At 42.0% G+C, this 17,748-nt stretch overlaps 2 protein-coding genes across 17 annotated transcripts in view; both read right to left on the bottom strand.

The window, feature by feature from the left end:
• rgs12b (regulator of G protein signaling 12b) overlaps window positions 1-6,385 on the bottom strand; it is a 44,545-nt gene extending 38,160 nt beyond the window's left edge. For 2 of the 10 annotated variants that reach the window (XM_005458583.4, XM_005458584.4), the window contains exons 1-4: window positions 6,167-6,382; window positions 3,808-5,108; window positions 3,446-3,685; window positions 2,205-3,179 (exon numbers count right to left, since the gene is read on the bottom strand). In XM_005458583.4, the coding sequence (XP_005458640.1) occupies window positions 2,205-3,179; window positions 3,446-3,685; window positions 3,808-4,869 (2,277 nt within the window). In that variant the 5' untranslated portion in view covers window positions 4,870-5,108; window positions 6,167-6,382. The other 8 variants (XM_013276668.3, XM_013276672.3, XM_005458586.4 and 5 more) reach the window with 7 other exon arrangements.
• Window positions 6,386-7,574: 1,189 nt separating this feature from the next.
• The window catches only part of htt (huntingtin), a 31,262-nt gene continuing 21,088 nt past the window's right edge, over window positions 7,575-17,748 (bottom strand). For 2 of the 7 annotated variants that reach the window (XM_013276665.3, XM_013276666.3), the window contains 12 exons: window positions 17,554-17,693; window positions 17,361-17,446; window positions 17,037-17,167; window positions 16,780-16,912; window positions 16,390-16,545; window positions 16,085-16,275; window positions 15,211-15,325; window positions 14,515-14,728; window positions 12,585-12,798; window positions 12,202-12,364; window positions 11,586-11,746; window positions 7,575-10,669 (listed from right to left, as the gene is read on the bottom strand). In XM_013276665.3, coding sequence (XP_013132119.1) covers window positions 10,456-10,669; window positions 11,586-11,746; window positions 12,202-12,364; window positions 12,585-12,798; window positions 14,515-14,728; window positions 15,211-15,325; window positions 16,085-16,275; window positions 16,390-16,545; window positions 16,780-16,912; window positions 17,037-17,167; window positions 17,361-17,446; window positions 17,554-17,693 — 1,918 coding nt within the window. In that variant the 3' untranslated portion in view covers window positions 7,575-10,455. The other 5 variants (XM_019360018.2, XM_013276667.3, XM_005458580.4 and 2 more) reach the window with 4 other exon arrangements.

Genomic DNA, 17,748 nt, shown 5'->3' with positions numbered 1-17,748 from the left:
CGATGACCAGTGGTGTTGCCTGGATACTGAGTCACTTCTGCATTTGTGTGTGTGCGCGCATGTGTGTCAGACAATGCAGATTTGAACACTTAATGGCATGTGCAGACACAATCATTCTCACACGACCTCTGTATAACCCAGTCAGATTAATCCAAGTTTCACTTGTAACTGCAAGAGAGCTTAAAGCCAACAAAAAGGGGGATTTTTGGAGAAGCTGAGATTTAGGTTGAAAGGGAAATGATAAAGTGTCGATCTGACTCACTGGTGCTGTGGTTGTTTTGGGCGTGGTTGCGCCAGAGCCTTTCCAGAGAGAAGAGAATGTGAAAGGACTAAATTTTAGAGGAAAACCCACAGCCTTTATCTGCGTAGCTGATCTTGACGCCCTCTCCCTCATACGCACATTCATAAATAAACAGATGCGCTTCATGTTTACAACAGCACTGCTATCAACATAAAAATAACAAAAGCAAAACCAGACACATGTCCTGTAGAAACAATAACAATGTGAACAAGTATAATTTGAGCTTAAAATAAAAACCTAAAACATCCCAAAATATAGATTGTTTTGTTTATGAATTATAGTAAACAGCAAACTGACTGCAATTTTTCAGTCCTTTTCTGCCTTAACAAACAGCTCGCTTTTCATTTAGGCTCTAATTCGTGTACGCTCACTAGGTCACATTTATCAAGATTCAACTGTTTGTTTTTAAATCTAACAATCCAACACAAACTTATTGTAGTAGTATTTTCTGTTACTGAGTCAATCATAATCATAGATGAACAGATTTTAATCAAAAGTCATGAAAGACTTTAAAAAGCACTGATTTTTCTTTTTTTCGTTTTTAGCTGAAATAAGTCTGCAGAGGTTTAGGTAGTGAAACAGTGCCACCATGTGTCAAATATTAAGAGGCAATTAATGTTAACGCCTTACTATGTTACATGCAATCGTTAACAAGAAAAATGAAAACAACAACAGAGTCTTACACAACTGAATCTGTTTTTTGTTTGTTTGTTTTTTGGCTTACCATAATCACCACAGTATCCAAAACTCTGTTTCTCCAGTCCGAGGACATGGTTCATATCCACCTTCCTGCCTCTGTCAGTCTCTGCCCTGCCACTGTCCTAAACACTTACTCTGGTTGTCTCTTAGAGTCCCTGGGACACTGCTTTCTAAGATATCTGTTGGAGAAAGCCCCAGCCTCCTTTAGTATCAAGACAACTGTCTTTTGTACGTTAATATAATAATACGCAACATGTAAATGTAGGCAGGCATAAGCGGCTGTTTTCTATATACATGCATGAGCATTTCTGTTCACAAGCTGATTAATACTTATGGAATCTAGTCAGGCTGGATATGCAGTATTGTACCTTTTCCTCTTTGCATTTCCTTGTTGTCATTGTCTGAAAACAACAATCAGTCCATCCACTATGTGTATATATATATATATATATATATATATATATATACACACACACACACACACACACACAAAAACACACATATATATAGATAGATAGATAGATATCATAAAAACAGGAAGTGTATTTTCATACAACAATGCAACCAAGCTATTTTTAAAATTACGCCAAATAGATAAGAGGATACTACACAATTACTTCACTAAACCTGCTCTGCTGTTATGCTGTTAATGCCATTAGAGTGGAAAACAGGTGGTTTTCAGGTGAAGGCAGCTATCTGGCTACTGCATAATAAATGATCTGATACTGGAGCAGTGAGGGATAAATAACATATCAATCCACTTGTACTGAGTCTAGGGATAGAGCCAGCTGGGTGCTGTAATTATCTAGTGACTTTCAAAACAAGCAAAAAGTTTTGTATCAAAGTGAAATGATACTTTGATTACTGAAGGAGTGAAATTCTAGGCCTTGAGAAGATGATGCCCACGTGGATTTATAGCCTTAATAAACTGTCGTTTTGAACAGACTCTACACAGAATAAATTTCAACAACAGAGATGTGCGATGGGGGATGCCAGCTGCATACTGGGCTTCTCATCTCGTGGTCAGTTTTAACACAACTCTCCCAAAACCTACAAACGGACACTGCACAGCACTTCAGGGAATATCAAAAAGTTATATGACAGATTTGGTTATGTAAATAAAATGAATACACTTACACAAACTAAAACTGTTTATCAAGAATTTTACTAAATGCAATACTTTTAAAACTTTCTTAAAACATACCTTTTTCTCTCCCTCTTTGACATTCCCTCCTCGTTTCTTCTCTTTTTCACTTCTCTCTGCTCCTGTCCGCTCCCTGTCTCCTGTACCAAATAACTTCTTAGCCCACTCATCTTTCTGAACAGCCAGACGGTGGGTGTGGGGATGTGACGGAGGTGGAGGCTGGCTCCCTCCAGGTGGTGGCAGGTGGTCTCCAGGCGCCAGCGGAGCGCGATAGCGGTCGGCCGGGATCTTATTCATCGGTGGGGGCAGGGTGCTGCAGTTGGCAGATGACCATCCGTCAGTGGATTCTGCGTAGGATTCCTGATCACTGCTGAGGCCCTGGAGGTGGCTGTGGTGGTGCTGCTGACGCCAGTCTCTCAACACATGGACTGGTAGCCACCTCTGCGGTTCCACCCCTACTGCTCCTCCAGCCCCTCTCCATTCTCCTCCCCCAACAGCTCCTCCCCGCTTCCCTGATGAGTAGTGGTGTGGGTTGACCCCTCGTGAGTGCCTGACAGGGACATCAGGGTGAGATAAGGGGAGAGGGTGAGGAAGATCAGCCAGGTGGGGGTCATTACGATAGTGGCCATTTCTCAGCGTTGGAGGAGGTGGATGAGAGGCTGCTGCTCCCAGGGTGGGACTCCAAGCCTGCTGCGATGACGGTGGGCTGTCCCAGTGGCGCGGCCCAGAGACGTGGTTGTGATTTGGAGGACCTCCAAGGTCAACTAAAAGCACTCTGTTGCTCTTTTCCTCTGGTAAAAAGTTGCCAATCCCACTATCGCTGTTGCTACTGGTGCTGTGGTTTTGCTGGGCATCGTTGTCTGGGTCATGGAAAGCACGGGCGCGAACCCCTTCGATGTTGTCTCCCATGTCCCGGTAAAGGACAGAAACAAACTGGAGGAGAGGCTGAGAGCTGGGTGGGAATTCCAAGCAGCCACCTGTGTCTGGGTCAGGGGTACACTCAAAGCCAAATCTTCTGGCAACACCCAGATGGACCTGAGGAAGTAACAGTTACTAAGAGTTTGTCCTACTGTAATGCAATACAGAAAAAGTAGCTGCTAATAAATCTTTGGCTTATAACCATTGCTTCGACTAGAACAAATTACCCTAAGGGTTCACCAGATTTAAGATATATGAGTAACTTCTTGAGTACTTGGTCACTGTGTTGTAATATTACCTATGCCATTAAAAAACAAAACAAAACAAAAAAACAGACATTCTGCAGATATTTCCTTCTCATCAGTTTAAAATGTAACACTTACTTGGTGGTGACACAGATCTGGGTCCACAATAAACACATGACAAGAAGTCCTTAAACTCCCCTCGTCATCTCGTGCAATGCTGAAGTGCCTATCATCATGGTTATCTGTAGCTTGCATCGTTACCAGTCCGAAGAATCGCCGGTCATCGGGACAGCATGCACTGAAGGCTAGTTTTTCTGCAGGATAGGTGGCCAGGACCTGACCTCTGTCACTGCACAGACGCACACTGTCATGCATAACCTGGTAGGATATAATTAATGCATGTTACCAAACTTGATACCAGGGAAAATATGGTTAACAATAATAACACAATCACATTAAAATTAACAGAAGGGGGAAAAAAAAAAAACCGCCACTCGCACCTTCATGAGGACCAATGAATGAATCTTTTGCTCAGCCCGGAGGCGCCTCATGCTCCCTCTGATGGCCTGCAGACTGTCACTTTCTAGATTTGTGCCTGTGGAAGCAAGCTCAATGGAGCCCAGATAGCCAACAATCATTCCCACATTGAGGATACCCTCACTGGGCTCTAGGCCCAAGTCGCCCCCATCTCCATCATCAACATCCTGTTCTTCATGGTGGTGAAGGTGGAGATGCCGAAAGTCTGATTCTAGGAAGACCGAATCATCATTCAGAACTTGGGCCATCTCCTCTTCAGAGAGGAGGTTTGGGTTGCTCTGGGAACGAGAGGAATTCCGATATGCTGGGAATTCAGGATCAGACAGCGGACGTGGCTTTGATGAGGATGTACTAACCCCAGGTCTCTCTTTGTCTGAGCTGCTGGAGGAGTGGCTGGAGTTCTCAAAGATCATGTTAAAAATTCCTCCAGACTGCAGCTCTGCCACCACCTTCTCTGCCCGGTTGATGCCCAGCTGCTTAGTGTCCAGTTTGGGTTTGTACCAGCCTCCACGGGCTCCACAGCCTGACCTGCTGTTGTTGTTATTGTTAATACTGTTATCGTAGAAACCATCCAACTCATCATCACTGGAGCATGAGTCCAGGTAGGATGCCGCCATTGTGTTGCTGCTATGGTGACGACCGCCGGCAGAGCGTTGGTGGTGTCGCCTCTGACGTTCTCCCTCAGCGATTACTAGTTTCAAAACACCAGAGCAGCGTCCGATCAGTTTGACCACATCTTCGTGTGACGCCTTGGAGACGTTGATGTCATTCACAGAGAGGATGTAGTCCCCAGAGCGCAACCCCACATAGTCAGCAGGGCTCCCTTTCAGGATGCAGCTAAGGACACAAGGGCTTTGGCCTGACAGTGTAAAGCCATACCCTGTTCTCCCTCTTGCTACCTCCACAGCCCGTATACGACCCTGCTGAGACTGAGGGAAGTTCAGACCACTGCCACCGACGGGGCGCCTTTTGGATGACACGTCCATTTGCCTGGACATTGTGCCAGGAAACTTTCTCTTGTCCATTTATTCAGTGAGTTTCAATTTACATTTGTCATTGTAGGTCCCTAATCTCTACTCAAGCAAGAATGCAGCGTGCCTCCAACGTCTTATCTTCTCGTCAAGCAGCCCTGGTGTCAGTTTGCTACGAAAAATGAGCAACAGTTCAAAATGCAGCAGGTGGGTGAGAGCCCAAGCCTCAGCTTTGGCACCACCTTGCTAGGCCTCCCATCCTGGTGTCACCATCTTTTCTCCAGGCAGGTTACCTAAAGTACAAAAGAACAGAACCAAATCAATCATGACCGATTTCTTAACCCTAACATGCTTAACATGTTCTTAACATGTGGGCTTCTACACCAAATATGCTCTCCGGCCCATGTAAAGTGTTTTATCAGATCACTGGAGGTTGAGGACGACACAGCCACACCTATAAAGGCTGCAGTCACCAGTTCTGTCAGGTAGATCTACAGAGACCCAGCCCAGCACACCTGTGCTGTGGAAAAACTTCACGGCTTTCTCCTTTTTTTTTTCCCCCAAACAACTTTCGCTTTTGTTTACGTCAAATAAAAGCTCAGTGTGATAAATGTGAGCACATATGTTTTAAGTCTTGTTAGAAGGACACTGACATTAGCTGGGACTAGCTGACGCGTTACCGTTAGTTTAGTTAGCTGTGCATGCTAGCAGAGTTATCCCTGCTTGAACGGTGCTGTGAGTTAACACCCCAAACCCAAACAGCGCGTTTATTACTTTACGCTGAGAAACGCATGCTTCTTCTCAGCTTATGGAGTTACTGAAAGTTTTCTCTTTTTTTTCTTGCCGTGACTCGCTGTTCAAAAGCGCATCCACCCGTGCTTAAACTGTAGTCCCGCCCCTCGATTTCCAGATCTTTGGAATGTCGGTACGTAACCGTGGCAACGGCGGCGTACACAAACTTTCCCATCTTGTCATTGGCTACCCCAGTTGTCAATCGGATAGCGAACAGTTATGCGGACAAATTGACAAAAGTTAGATAGAGAAATCACAAATAATAATAAAAAAAAAAAGTACTAACGGTAGACGATTCCACAGGTGTCAGAAACGCAGCGGGAGAGCGAACTCTGCAGCTGCTAGCTTGTTTAATCACGGGGAGGTTTATTGGAAGCACAGCATATTATCTGTGTGTTTATCAGCAGAAAACAGCACGAAGCGAAAACAGCTGGCTGAAGTGGTTGTTAAAAAAAAGTAGGGATGGCTAAGTAAGAGGTGGATGCAGGTCTTTTTCATGTTCCGACAAAGATGTTTGGAGCAGACGGTTCACTCAACACGAGATTAAAATCTGACTTACTTGTCGGTGTCCGGCGGTGATGCTCCCCGAGAAGTTTCCATAGTTGCGTAGCTAAGGTTAGTTGGGTAAACTCAGGGGCGATGGGTAAACAAAAGAAAAGGCTGCACCATCTGGCGAAGTAGCCTTAAGAGGAGGAGGACTGGAGGAGAGGGAGGTGTGTTTAGAGTGGGCAGCGGAGGAGGGTGTACAGATGAGAGGAGGGGGGACTTTAACAGCCGAAATGATACAGAATTAAAGTTCACCAACTTCACAGCCATGTCATTTCATGTAACAGTGCGATCCAGTCGATTGAACTCAACCAAAACCCGCAATATTGTGCAATTTGAACTAAACCAGCCAGAAATCTGCAAAAGTGTGGAGAAGTGTGCAAAAAGCCAAACTATAACATCCAAATGTGTTCTAAACTGGAACAAGTTATAGTTCACTAAACTTAAAAAATAAAAGCTAAGGTTGTGTATGGAGCGTGTGGGGGGGGGGCACTATGTCTACATTACTGAGTCAGCTGTCTTCACAAAGAACTGTATTTTTATTTTTTAACCCCGAATTTATTAAATATTTAGCCTAACAAGTATCCTACTTAGTAATTAAATTTGAAGTTTAAAAATGAAACATAAAAGGAGTAAATCCACCAATTTAAAAAAAAGATTACACATATAAAAGTATAATAGCTCTGACTGGAACAACTGGTTATAGCACACCAGACTTGCTGCTTTAATGCTTTAGGCTTCATCACATCTCAATGTGGCTCCACTGATGTGCAAAAAAAAAAAATGCTACAAAAAAACCCCATCAGTTGTCCGCTACTACTCTTTCAGATGATGTGATGTAAACTTCAGCTATAAGAAGCATCTACAGTTGCTTAACACCTGTGCCATCCTGATTTCAGTGCTTCACAAACCATATGGCAGCTGCCTAGTAATCCTGCTAATATCTTTTAATCAGGACCACCCATCTTAATGATGCCATAAAACAAGAGCATGCTTTGATACAGTGTGGTCTATAAAAAAGGAATTTTACTGCCTGGCTTAGAAAAGGAAATTGTACAAAATGTGATAACTTAACTGTGTAAGCGGTCAGTTAGTTTTACGGTGTGGACCTTCACATGAGCACATCTCTCAGTTACATGTGTCCCCAGCTTGGCTTGACCGCTTTCTGGTTAATTGAAGCTGGCTGGCAACAGCTTGTTCTTTCTGGATAAGACGAGGACGAGGCAGAGCATTTTAAACGTCTGTCACCTGACAGGTTGATCGTGTTAGAGACAGACACACAAGGGTCCTGTGGGTACAAAGCAGCCATGACTGTAATATTATTATTTGCAAACACATAGAGCACCTTTAGCCGGTTTACAGTCAGAGTTGTCATGCGTGATTTAAAGCTCTCACTCAGCAAATGAAATCTCAGAGCGGGATTACATGTTTAAATAATTTATTTCTACAACAGATCATATGCAGTGATTAATCTCTTTGAAATATTAAAATTAACAAATACACAATCTCTTCCAGTCATATTTTTACAGGCAAATGTAAATAAAAGAGGAGAAAAAAAGATGTGGACACTTCAGGTTCTTTCAAGGATCCTGCCTGAAGAAAATGTAAAGAAAAGCATTTCATTTTCAGTCTACCACCTTCAGAAACAGGATTATGGGAAATAGTTGCCAAATTAGGCCAAGTGTCAACATACAAATCACAATAAAGACCTTGGCAGAGGTTTCAAACCATGATTCTCAGCTTTATCCGAGAACAGTGACTACATTATTTTCTGAACGATTTATTCCTAATGTGGAACAAAATAAAGCCTTCACTGGAAGCGTTAAATCAGAGTAACATGAACTTTGTTGAGAGCCCCAAAGCCCATCTCCCCAAATCACAAAAGACCTCTGCATAATCGCATTATCCCCAGCAGGGGTCCCCTGCTCTTTTCCTTCCAGAGACTAGCTGAAAAATCTACATTTTTATCAACCGCATTTTTTGAGTTTTCCTTAAACGTCGAAAGTAGTGTGTAGATTAGAAAAAGACTTTTCCCATCATCTTCAATTTCTCTCTCCCCACCCCAAGAATTCGAAATGACTTTGAAAGCAGGACTCATTTAGGCTCCTTTAATCTGCTTCAGCGAGGCCTCACATTGGAATTTCAACAGCTGCAGAGGACTCTGTCATTCATTGTGTGAATACATTATTTTTCTCATGATCAAAGGAAACCAGTCACCAGCTTTAAGACTGGTGAGCGGTTACACATTTAGCATACAAATCACTGTGATGTTTACTTTTAATGTACTGCAGCACTCATTGCGTATAAAGAAAGCGTCTAACATCAACATCAAAAGAACTTTCATTTTTCTCTTAGTTTTTTTTGTTTTGTTTTTTTTTTTTTTAAGTGCCGTGTGTATTTAATATTCTGCACAAAGACAATGAATGATGAAGCATTTACCGCTTTTTAACTGAGACGAAACAATATTTTAAAGCTCAACAAAAACCAGACAAAGAACTCCTGCTGTGACGTGGCACCGCTATGCTACACTTCCTCATCTGTTGATTTGTCAAAGCTGCTGTTGGTCGCTAAGGTTACAAGGCTCCCTTTGGATTGTGTTGCATCTCTTCCACACAACAGTCAACCGTACCCATGGAAATACAGTATTAAAGACAGAAAATAGCCGTAATGCTAAGCATGCTTTCAAGCTTTCAGTGTATAAGACAAACATATATTCAGTCTTTTATCTAAGGCAAGTGTATGTACAGAGTAACAAAGCCCAGCACGCTCCCAGGCAGCTCGAGGTCAAGTCTTTAATAAAACACTAGAAGCTTGCAGCTTTCCGCATTCTGCCGATTATTCGCTCAGTTTTCATTTTCTTCTGTGCTCGTGCGCGTTAGGACAAAAGAAAATGGCATCACATTATCTTACCGTCTAAGTCCTATTGTTTTTACACAGTTCTCATTTCATCATGCACCATGGCTTTTATGTTGCTATACAATTACTTTTTACAAGATATGAAGGTGACTATTTTACGAGGCCTGTAAATCACTTCCAGTCTTATTACAACAATAATATAGTCACATCTTACATCCTGAGAATTAACAAAGGTACAAGAAAAAGACAGGTGGAATCATTCAGGTGCACTGAGGAGCAAACAAGACTGCAATAAAAACCAACAAAACAACAACAACAAAAAGACTAGACAGACGTAAGCAAGGTAATAAAAATCAAAAGGGAATCTTTTGCTCCCTCTGCTACTAGTTAAAAAAAATAAAGAAATGAAGACAACATCACTGCAATTTTGATAATTTTGGTATTTTTCCATGCTTGACAGTTTCCGCTGTTATGTCAGTGCAGATATATGGAAATGTGGCCGAGCGCTGGTTATAAGTTAGGTAAGTTTTTTCGCCTCCCTTACAAACAAAATCCATAAACACCTTCTGCTGGGACAAATTAAACTGCAAAACCAATCCCCTGGGAGAAAAAAAAAAGCCCACCAAAAAAATAAACAGACACACACAAAAAAAACAACCTATGGCTATTAGTGCTCATTATTCCTAAAATATTTTTCGATTTAACTGAAGTGTGTGAATGACCACAAATAACTTAAATACATAAAGAAATGTACTCATTGACTTTAAGCAGGCGTTTCTGACTTTTACGTGTCAGCCCATTGTCAGCATCCTAACCAGACCTTAAGCACATGACTCACTGAAAAATAGATGCACTGAAACTTTAAATACTTTTCTATTTTTGTTTACTTTACTAACATCACAATACTCAATCCCCACAACTTCCCACAGGAAAATAAACTAATCCAATTCTTTATTTGATGATCGTCATCTTCATGGGCTTTTTTTTTTTCTAAAAATATCTCAAAAGGTGCTGAGAGGGAAGTGTTGAAGGTGCAGTCATGTCTCAAGGAATCATCTGAGGGGAGTGGGTGGGGTCGAGTGGGTGCAATCTTCACACAGATACAGAAGCTTGCTGTTCCTCTTCAGAGAATGCTCCTTTTACATTTAAACACACAGCCTAATATTGAATTCAGGTTGGGGTTTTTTGTTTGTTTCCTCCTCCTTTTAATACTCGCTCCACTGAATTTGTTGCCGTGGGTTCAGTAGTTCTACTTATCTCATTATCATTGAAAGGGCAGAAAGGGATGAAGCTACAGTAGTTTTTTCCTAATAAAACATTCTGTTCTTACCCTTTAGTCACAATTCATCCAGGAATTATAAATAGAGATTAATTTCTCACCCTACCACACCTCACTTGAAACCACTTTTCTCCCTGTGCTTCCATGCCCTTCTCTGTCTGTTGCCCTCAGAGTGATGTATCCTGATGGACTGACTGCAGACAGCCCAGCAGCTGGTAATAAGGGCTGCCTGGCGAGGCTACAGTCTCAAATACTGACTGGAAAGCTCTGCGGTCCAGCTCCTCGTCAATCTGATGCCGGTAGAAATCCATGGCCACCAGGCAGAACAGGTTAACATCCACCACCTCACTGGAGCCCATTCGGCTGATCACATGTGGCAGTCTGGTTAAAAGCGGGTGGGTTAAGGACAACAGATCACACTGTCTGCAAGCATGTGTGCTGCATTCACACATCTATGCTACTTAATATAAAAGCCCAGTGGAAAAAAAAAAATATATATATAACATAATTTAGAAACATTTAACTGTCTTGTAAATAAGACCGTGTCAATGGGACTACTTGTATAAGTAAAAGGTTAAAAAATAAATAAACAAATATTTAAATTATTCTAGCACTATAGTTTATTGTTTATTATCAAAAAATGTGTATTTAGTAAAGTTCTGCCAGTGTTTGCGAAGATGTGATTCTTGTAACTGACAAAAAAAAGTCACCTTCAGAGTCACCGCAATTCACTGACCAAAACAATGTGATCTTTACAATCTTTTTGCAGAAAACGGGAACTGGAGCTGATATTGACATTTTTGTTTACATGCATTAATCTGGACAGGACCTCACCAGTTCAAATACTACTGTAATAAAACACAAAGTAATAAATTGAGGCAGCAGTAGGCAAGGTAAAATTACTCTTTGAGTATATCAGCTTCGCTTCCTTGTCAGAAAGAGTTTCTGATGATAGTGAAAATGTTCTAAATATAATTGTACACTTAAAGTGGCACTAATTACTTTTAGGATGCTTAAATCTATTAAACTGCTGACCATGCTGTCATTTCTCCTGGCCCCAATGCAGGTAACACACCAAGTGTGGGTCAGAAGCTCACAAAAGGAAGCTAAACTATAATTATTTGATCACAGTTCACAGAGGAAACTGCTTTACTAAAACATTAGAAATAATTAAAGTAAAATGTTGTTACAAATCACTGCAGCACTGAGACATCAGCGCCTGCTGCTTCTACCACCACCCAGCCACTCCGGTCCAGTCTCCTGCTTGTGAGATCTTTTACATGGTATGTAAGGATACAGTGCTGAGATCCACTGGGAGGTGGAAGCAGACACAAAGAAGCAGGAGAGGCTCCACATGGCCATGGCCACTGGTGTCCTCTGAGTGAAGTTGGACAATGACAGGAGCACCCAGTCTCGCACCATAGAAGACTGGCCTGTAGCGTGGAGTGTCTGGAAAACCTGCATATGAGAGCACAGGAATAGGAAATTTTTAAAAAGTTGCCGTTCTGTTACATTTCCAGCATGAAGTGGTTTTTAAATCTGTGTCTGTAATTTACAAAGATCTGAAATAAAGAATGAGTATGCAAGATTTATACTTTATAATGAAAGGTTAACTTTTCAATATAATGCATCCTTGACTTATTGCTCTCACTCTAATTCAAGTGTTACTAACTGCACTGAAATGTACCTTCATTTACATTTTTGGGGAAATAACAAGAACTCACTGTATTTGTTCCAGCATGATGTTGTAAATAGGACAATGGGATGTGAAAAACACTTATAGTGCAGCACTTGTGTGACCAAAGAAATAAATGAAACAATTAAAAGCCTAATGTACAAGTTTTTAGTTTTTTAAAAATGTAAACATTTTGCTTGTTTTGTTGATGTGAATGTACTCTTGTCCTGCTGCTGACCTTGTAGACGACTGTCGCCATGAATTGCGGATAAGGCTGCTGATTAGACAGGAACTCTCCGATGACCTTGTTCATGACGTCCTGTGGCGGAAAGAAGTCATCTAGAAACTGGGGCAGAATCCTGGACACCACACGAGCCTCACTGGGTAAACCCTTCCTTATCCTGCAAACAGGAAACACCAGAAGAAGAGCAATTGAAGACTGGAAACAAAATAAGTTACAAAAGAAAGTCAATCTGTTGCGACAATCTGATCAGTTTTTAAAGTAATAAACTAACAAAAGATTTTTTTAAAGTTTCATCTTTCCAACTACAAAAGCTTTTTGTATGATGGCAGATGTGTGTGTGTGTGTGTGTGTGTGTGTCAGAGTGTAGCAGTATGTACCTGTCAAAGAGCACAGAGACCCTCTCCATGGCAACAATGATTGACTCGCTGTCTGGGGCCTGAGGGTCAGAATGGGCGGGGCGGCTGGCAGGGCTGGCTTTCTCCTTGCCTGAAGAGAAACCAACATGACCCGCCGTGACGCCCACCGCCTCCGATACAGCAGAGTCAACCTGACCTCTAACCCCTGTCACGTCTGAACCCGACGTAAGCACAGCTGAGAAGACGAGAAGGGGGGTGGCACCGGTTGAACCAGTGGGGCAAAGGTTAGAGTGGAAGTCGGGAAACTCATATCACAAGATTCAGATCAGAATTTTGTTCATCTCAAACAGAAAATTTGTTAATTTATGGGAGCAACTTTAAGTCAAATGACATTCTTAAGTTTTTTTCTGTAAGTGACTGGTGTTTAAATAATTTGAGGGAATTTAAATGCCATGCTTCCTGGGTACTCACTGCTGTGGCCCAAATGTGCTTCAGTTTGTACATACAGCACAGAGAGATATACAAAAATTTATTAAACCAGTTTGCATTTAAAAGAGCTGGGGTTTTGTCAAGGAATTTACTGGCTAGCCTAAGCAACAGAACTTCACATTAGTGTATTAGCATAAAGATGAGGGCACGCTAAGAGCTGGTAGAGTTAGTAAGGTCCAGCGTAAGGGTTAGAGGTAGGTATACCAGAAGTACAGAGTGTATAATATCTATTACATGCAGGAAGCAAGCAGGTGTACAGGCATTATGTTCAAAATGAAGAAATGCCAACTTTTAAAAATGCAGTTATGCTGTACTAGAGACATAATGAATGAAATCACTAACAAAAGGTATGCCATGGTTCTTAGTGAGAATGTGTTAGTGGTGGTAGCAAGTGTAGAAAGGGCACAGGTAAAGAGCACAATGCAAAACTGCTGGTGTATTTGTAATGATTTGGTTTCAGATAAGGGATGAAGTGAACCCAGTAAACATTTTAATTACAGGATTAGCGCTGCTGTTTTGGACACTAGAAACAGTTTTCTTTCACTCTACCTGAGCTCACTATCTCAGTAATAGCTCCGCCTCTTTGCTCTTTACAGTATTAAACAGACTCTGGCTCAACGTTACACTGTGCTAGCGTCATAATCACTCCTGCTGATGTGTTATCAATGCTTTTGTTTAAAACTGGGGCCTGCGTGGGCTTAATGTTGTTGGACTCTTTATTCATATGCTGCTCCTAAATACATTTGTATCACGTTATCAACGTTTACATTATTTAACACATCAGCACGCTACTGTGCCGTTCTTTAAATGAAGCATCGAAGCACAAAAAGAATTTGTGTCAGGATTTTTTTATAATCGAATTATTCAAATTACTTGATGAATTGTTGCTGCCCTATTATATACATATACACAGACCAACAACGCAATACGAGGTGCTTGCTATAGCAGCATGCACAGTCATTTAGCCATTTACTAGGCTTAGAGACAGCTATGCAATCCTCTCCACTTTTAGCCTATAGATTATTAATACTTGATCAATTAGATCCCTCTACATTCTTGTTTTCTAACTGACCATCGCAAAGGCAAATCATTTGTATGTGGGGTATGGGGTCTGACTTTTTGAGGGGGACAGCACACATTACATAATTTTAGTAAGAAGAGGGTCAAGGATTAGTCCAGAGGGATTAAATGGGGGGAAAAAAGCTCACTGTGGCAAAGCATTTAAGTAGGAAACTTGAAGACCTGCAAGTTTATCGGTTTCCTTAAAAAGACCTGATGTAAAGTATTACATCAGAGTTAGCCAGCTAGCTTGATGCTATAGCAGGTTTGGAGTTGCTCGGGAATGTCAGCTGCAGCAGCACTAACACCAGTCCTAATTGTGCATACCAGTGATTAAGCCAGCATGCCAGCAACACATTTTTGATGACGTTAAAGTTAGCAGTCATGTTAAAGCCTTGCTTACCAGTATACATGCAGGTAAGCATGAGGCCTAGGGCAGCCATGGCTCTGTGTGGCGATGGCATGTTAACTCTATCCACGCTGAGTTTGACCAGCGCTTCTCCGTCCATCCGTGACAACTGCTCTGACAGAAGGAGGCGCTCCAGACCACGAAGCACGCAGTGATAGATGATGGAGGGAGTGGAGTCCTCGCTGGCTGACACCATCACGCCACATAACTAGAAGACAGAGAAGAAGAAGACGAAGAAGAAGACGAAGACAAAGAAGGTATTATTAGAAAGTACAAAAGATAAAGGGCATATGGCACTAAATCAAAATACTTTTTTTAAGATGCTTAAATATATACATATATGTTATGTTTTTGCTTTCATTTTATTGTGCAATATGTGAGCTTCCTGCAGCCATTTTCACTTCTGAACTCTGGACAGCATCAGGAGAATCAGATCAAGACACAGGAAGGAGGTCTGCTTCTTGTTCTCACTACAGGAAATACTCTGGTTTAAGCAAGGATGCTGCCTGGAGAGAGTGTGCAGGTGGCAGAATACATGACATCCTCTCAACAGAGGTCAATGTGCCACACAATTTCCTCCATGCTCACATGCACACAGTCAGACATCAGTCAGACTTTGTACTTCAGAGCTAGCAGGGTAAACATCATTTACTGCCCAGCTGTCAGATAATTTGATTTATTTTACTTTACCTGTATAATTCCAGCCATAAATTCAGCTCCCACATCTAGAGGGTAGTTCTCCATCATGTAGAAAGCCACTGCACACATCACCAACACATGCTGCTGGTTATGCAGGTTCACACAGCTGCAGAATAGAGATGGGCGACACACAGCAAGTAGAAAAAAATCATTATAATTAAACAGAAAAATATAAATTCCAGTGGCTACAGATGAATGCCAACATAAAGTAAATGACAGCATAAAGTGTTAATAAGATGCTGGGCTAGAACAGCTTCAGTAACAATAATCTCTGTAACTCCAGAAGTGTTTCCGTAATGGCGAGAGTTCTAGCTAAAACGCAGGTCCAAAACATCCCATAGTTGGTAGATCCGCTGGCAGCAAATGCTACAGCGTGTGAGTCATACCATTTCTATACTCCAACCTGTCAGTGATACTAGAATGCCCCATTGTCATTCTGGAAGACAACACACACATTATCCCATGAAGCATTTCTATCTTCAAGGTGATCACTTAGTATTAATCTCCTTTCGGTCTACAGATGGATTTAACCCTGCAAGCAACTTGGTGCATTTAGCAAAACAGATACCCTCCCGATAGGAGGTCGAGAGTTCAGGTTTTCCTCTTAATCCGCCACCGTCTGTATTTATCTGAAATGTAAAAAGCAGCAACTAAGGGCCAACAGTTGCACTGGACTCTTGGTTCTATCGCTGTATTAAGCTGGATGAAAACTAATTAATTCACAGATCCTCTTACAGAGGAGGAAGGTGGGGTGGTCACACACACTGACATTAGACACATTAGTTCCCAAGGCTCTTTCATCAATTTAGCTCATTAGAAGATGAGTTAAGGTCACCGTCTGCACAGGCATGACATTTATACTCACTGAGCAACAGCCTTGAGGTTGGATAGAAGGTACTCAGAGACTGTGGGGATGAGCTGTTTAGCGGTGTCATCCAGAAGGTCACATTCCAACACATACAGCACCCCATGCAAGGCTCCCATGCGGCTGGGAAGGTGAGTGCTGCGCAGGGTCGTCTCCAAAAGGCGACACACCGGCTCGGCTATTACCTTGTCCTATAAATGTAAATATAAAAGTTTTATATAGTGGGAGCAGTGATGTACTGTTATATTGATAACTCAAACACATCTTGAACCATCTCAGGTCCCATCACACACAGCTCCTCTCACCATGCCCAAAACAGCTGCCGCCTTGCAGATGGCCGGCACAAGGTACTGATTCAAGATCTCATCCTCTGGTGGATGGTGCTTCTGCAGCTCCATCAGGGTGGAGAACATCATATCAAACTGGTTCCTTTCTGTGAACAGATCCGACACTGCCAGCAGCTACAGGGAACGACAAGAGTGTACAATCAGCTGACAGAGTAAGCATGGCTTTGGTCACAGGCTCGTTTTGAGCCCCCAGAACAGACAGGGCGGCATAAATTTTAATGTGTCTAAATTAAAGAGTAAAGTTTCACCTAAGTGTATTCTTTCACATCGGTGAAGGAAGGTCTACTGGTCTTTAAGAACAGATATTTGGGTGAATGAGTGAAACTAAGCACATGCATCATATCTCACCGATCGGACCACTTCACTGATGAGGATGGTTGGGGTTCTCCTGTTACTTGGAGAGCTAGGGATCAGCCACTGGCTGTAGAGCTCCAGGAGAAACTGAGAACATGAATGAATATCCACGCCTGCACGGTGTTTTCTGAAAGAAACACAAACAGTCAATTAGAGTGTCTCATCTTAACGTAGTTCTACAAGATGCCTCCTGTGCACTGAAGGAAAAAAAGAGTAACATGTATGTGTAATGTTGTGTTTATTTGACTAACCTAGAGTTTATAGGAGATAAAGGTGGGGAGGTGGGCGCCGGAGTGTCTGCCTCATCTTCTTCATCCTCACCCCACTCTTCCTCCCTGAGAGGCGTGATGTTGTTACCCAACCACACTGAATGGATGGAGACCTGGAGAGTGACATCCCAAGTAAAAAAAAAAAAAAACAGTTAAAAAAAACAAAAAACAAAAACAAAAAAAACCCAGACATATTCGTTCACAATGTAAAAAAAAAAAAAAAAAGAGTAACTGTTGTCCTGCTGACAACATATATATTGTTCCTAAAAAGCTCCATTACAGTTTACTCTTTCCTATGTTTCCTACCTGCCCCAGTTTGTATTCCATGTTGCCCATCTCCCTCTCTGTGTTGATTTGAAGCAGCAGTTTCTCATGGCTGATCAGCGTACCTGCTGAAACAAATAAGTCAAGCAGTTACTTTACAAATACATTTTAAGAAGTGGTTGATGACGTGAAAGAGTTGAGGCTAATGAGAGTGTGACTGCACTTTTTCTATTACCTGCAGAAGCTGCTGATAGTGAGGGCACAGGATCCCAGGCATGGTATGGGTGGTATGTATGGACGTTGTCCCTTTTTGACACAAGCGCCTGAATCTCTCTCTCCACCTCACCTCTAATCACTGCAAGTTTCCTTCCAAACCTGAGCATAAACATTAGCAAAAGGGTAAAAAAAAAAATCAGATTGTCACTTGCTC

The sequence above is a fragment of the Oreochromis niloticus genome, linkage group LG6 (assembly GCF_001858045.2).
Source record: "Oreochromis niloticus isolate F11D_XX linkage group LG6, O_niloticus_UMD_NMBU, whole genome shotgun sequence".
Taxonomy (NCBI): Eukaryota; Metazoa; Chordata; class Actinopteri; order Cichliformes; family Cichlidae; genus Oreochromis; species Oreochromis niloticus.
Note: the sequence above shows the minus strand (reverse complement) of the source record. Positions and strands in the feature narration are given on the sequence as shown.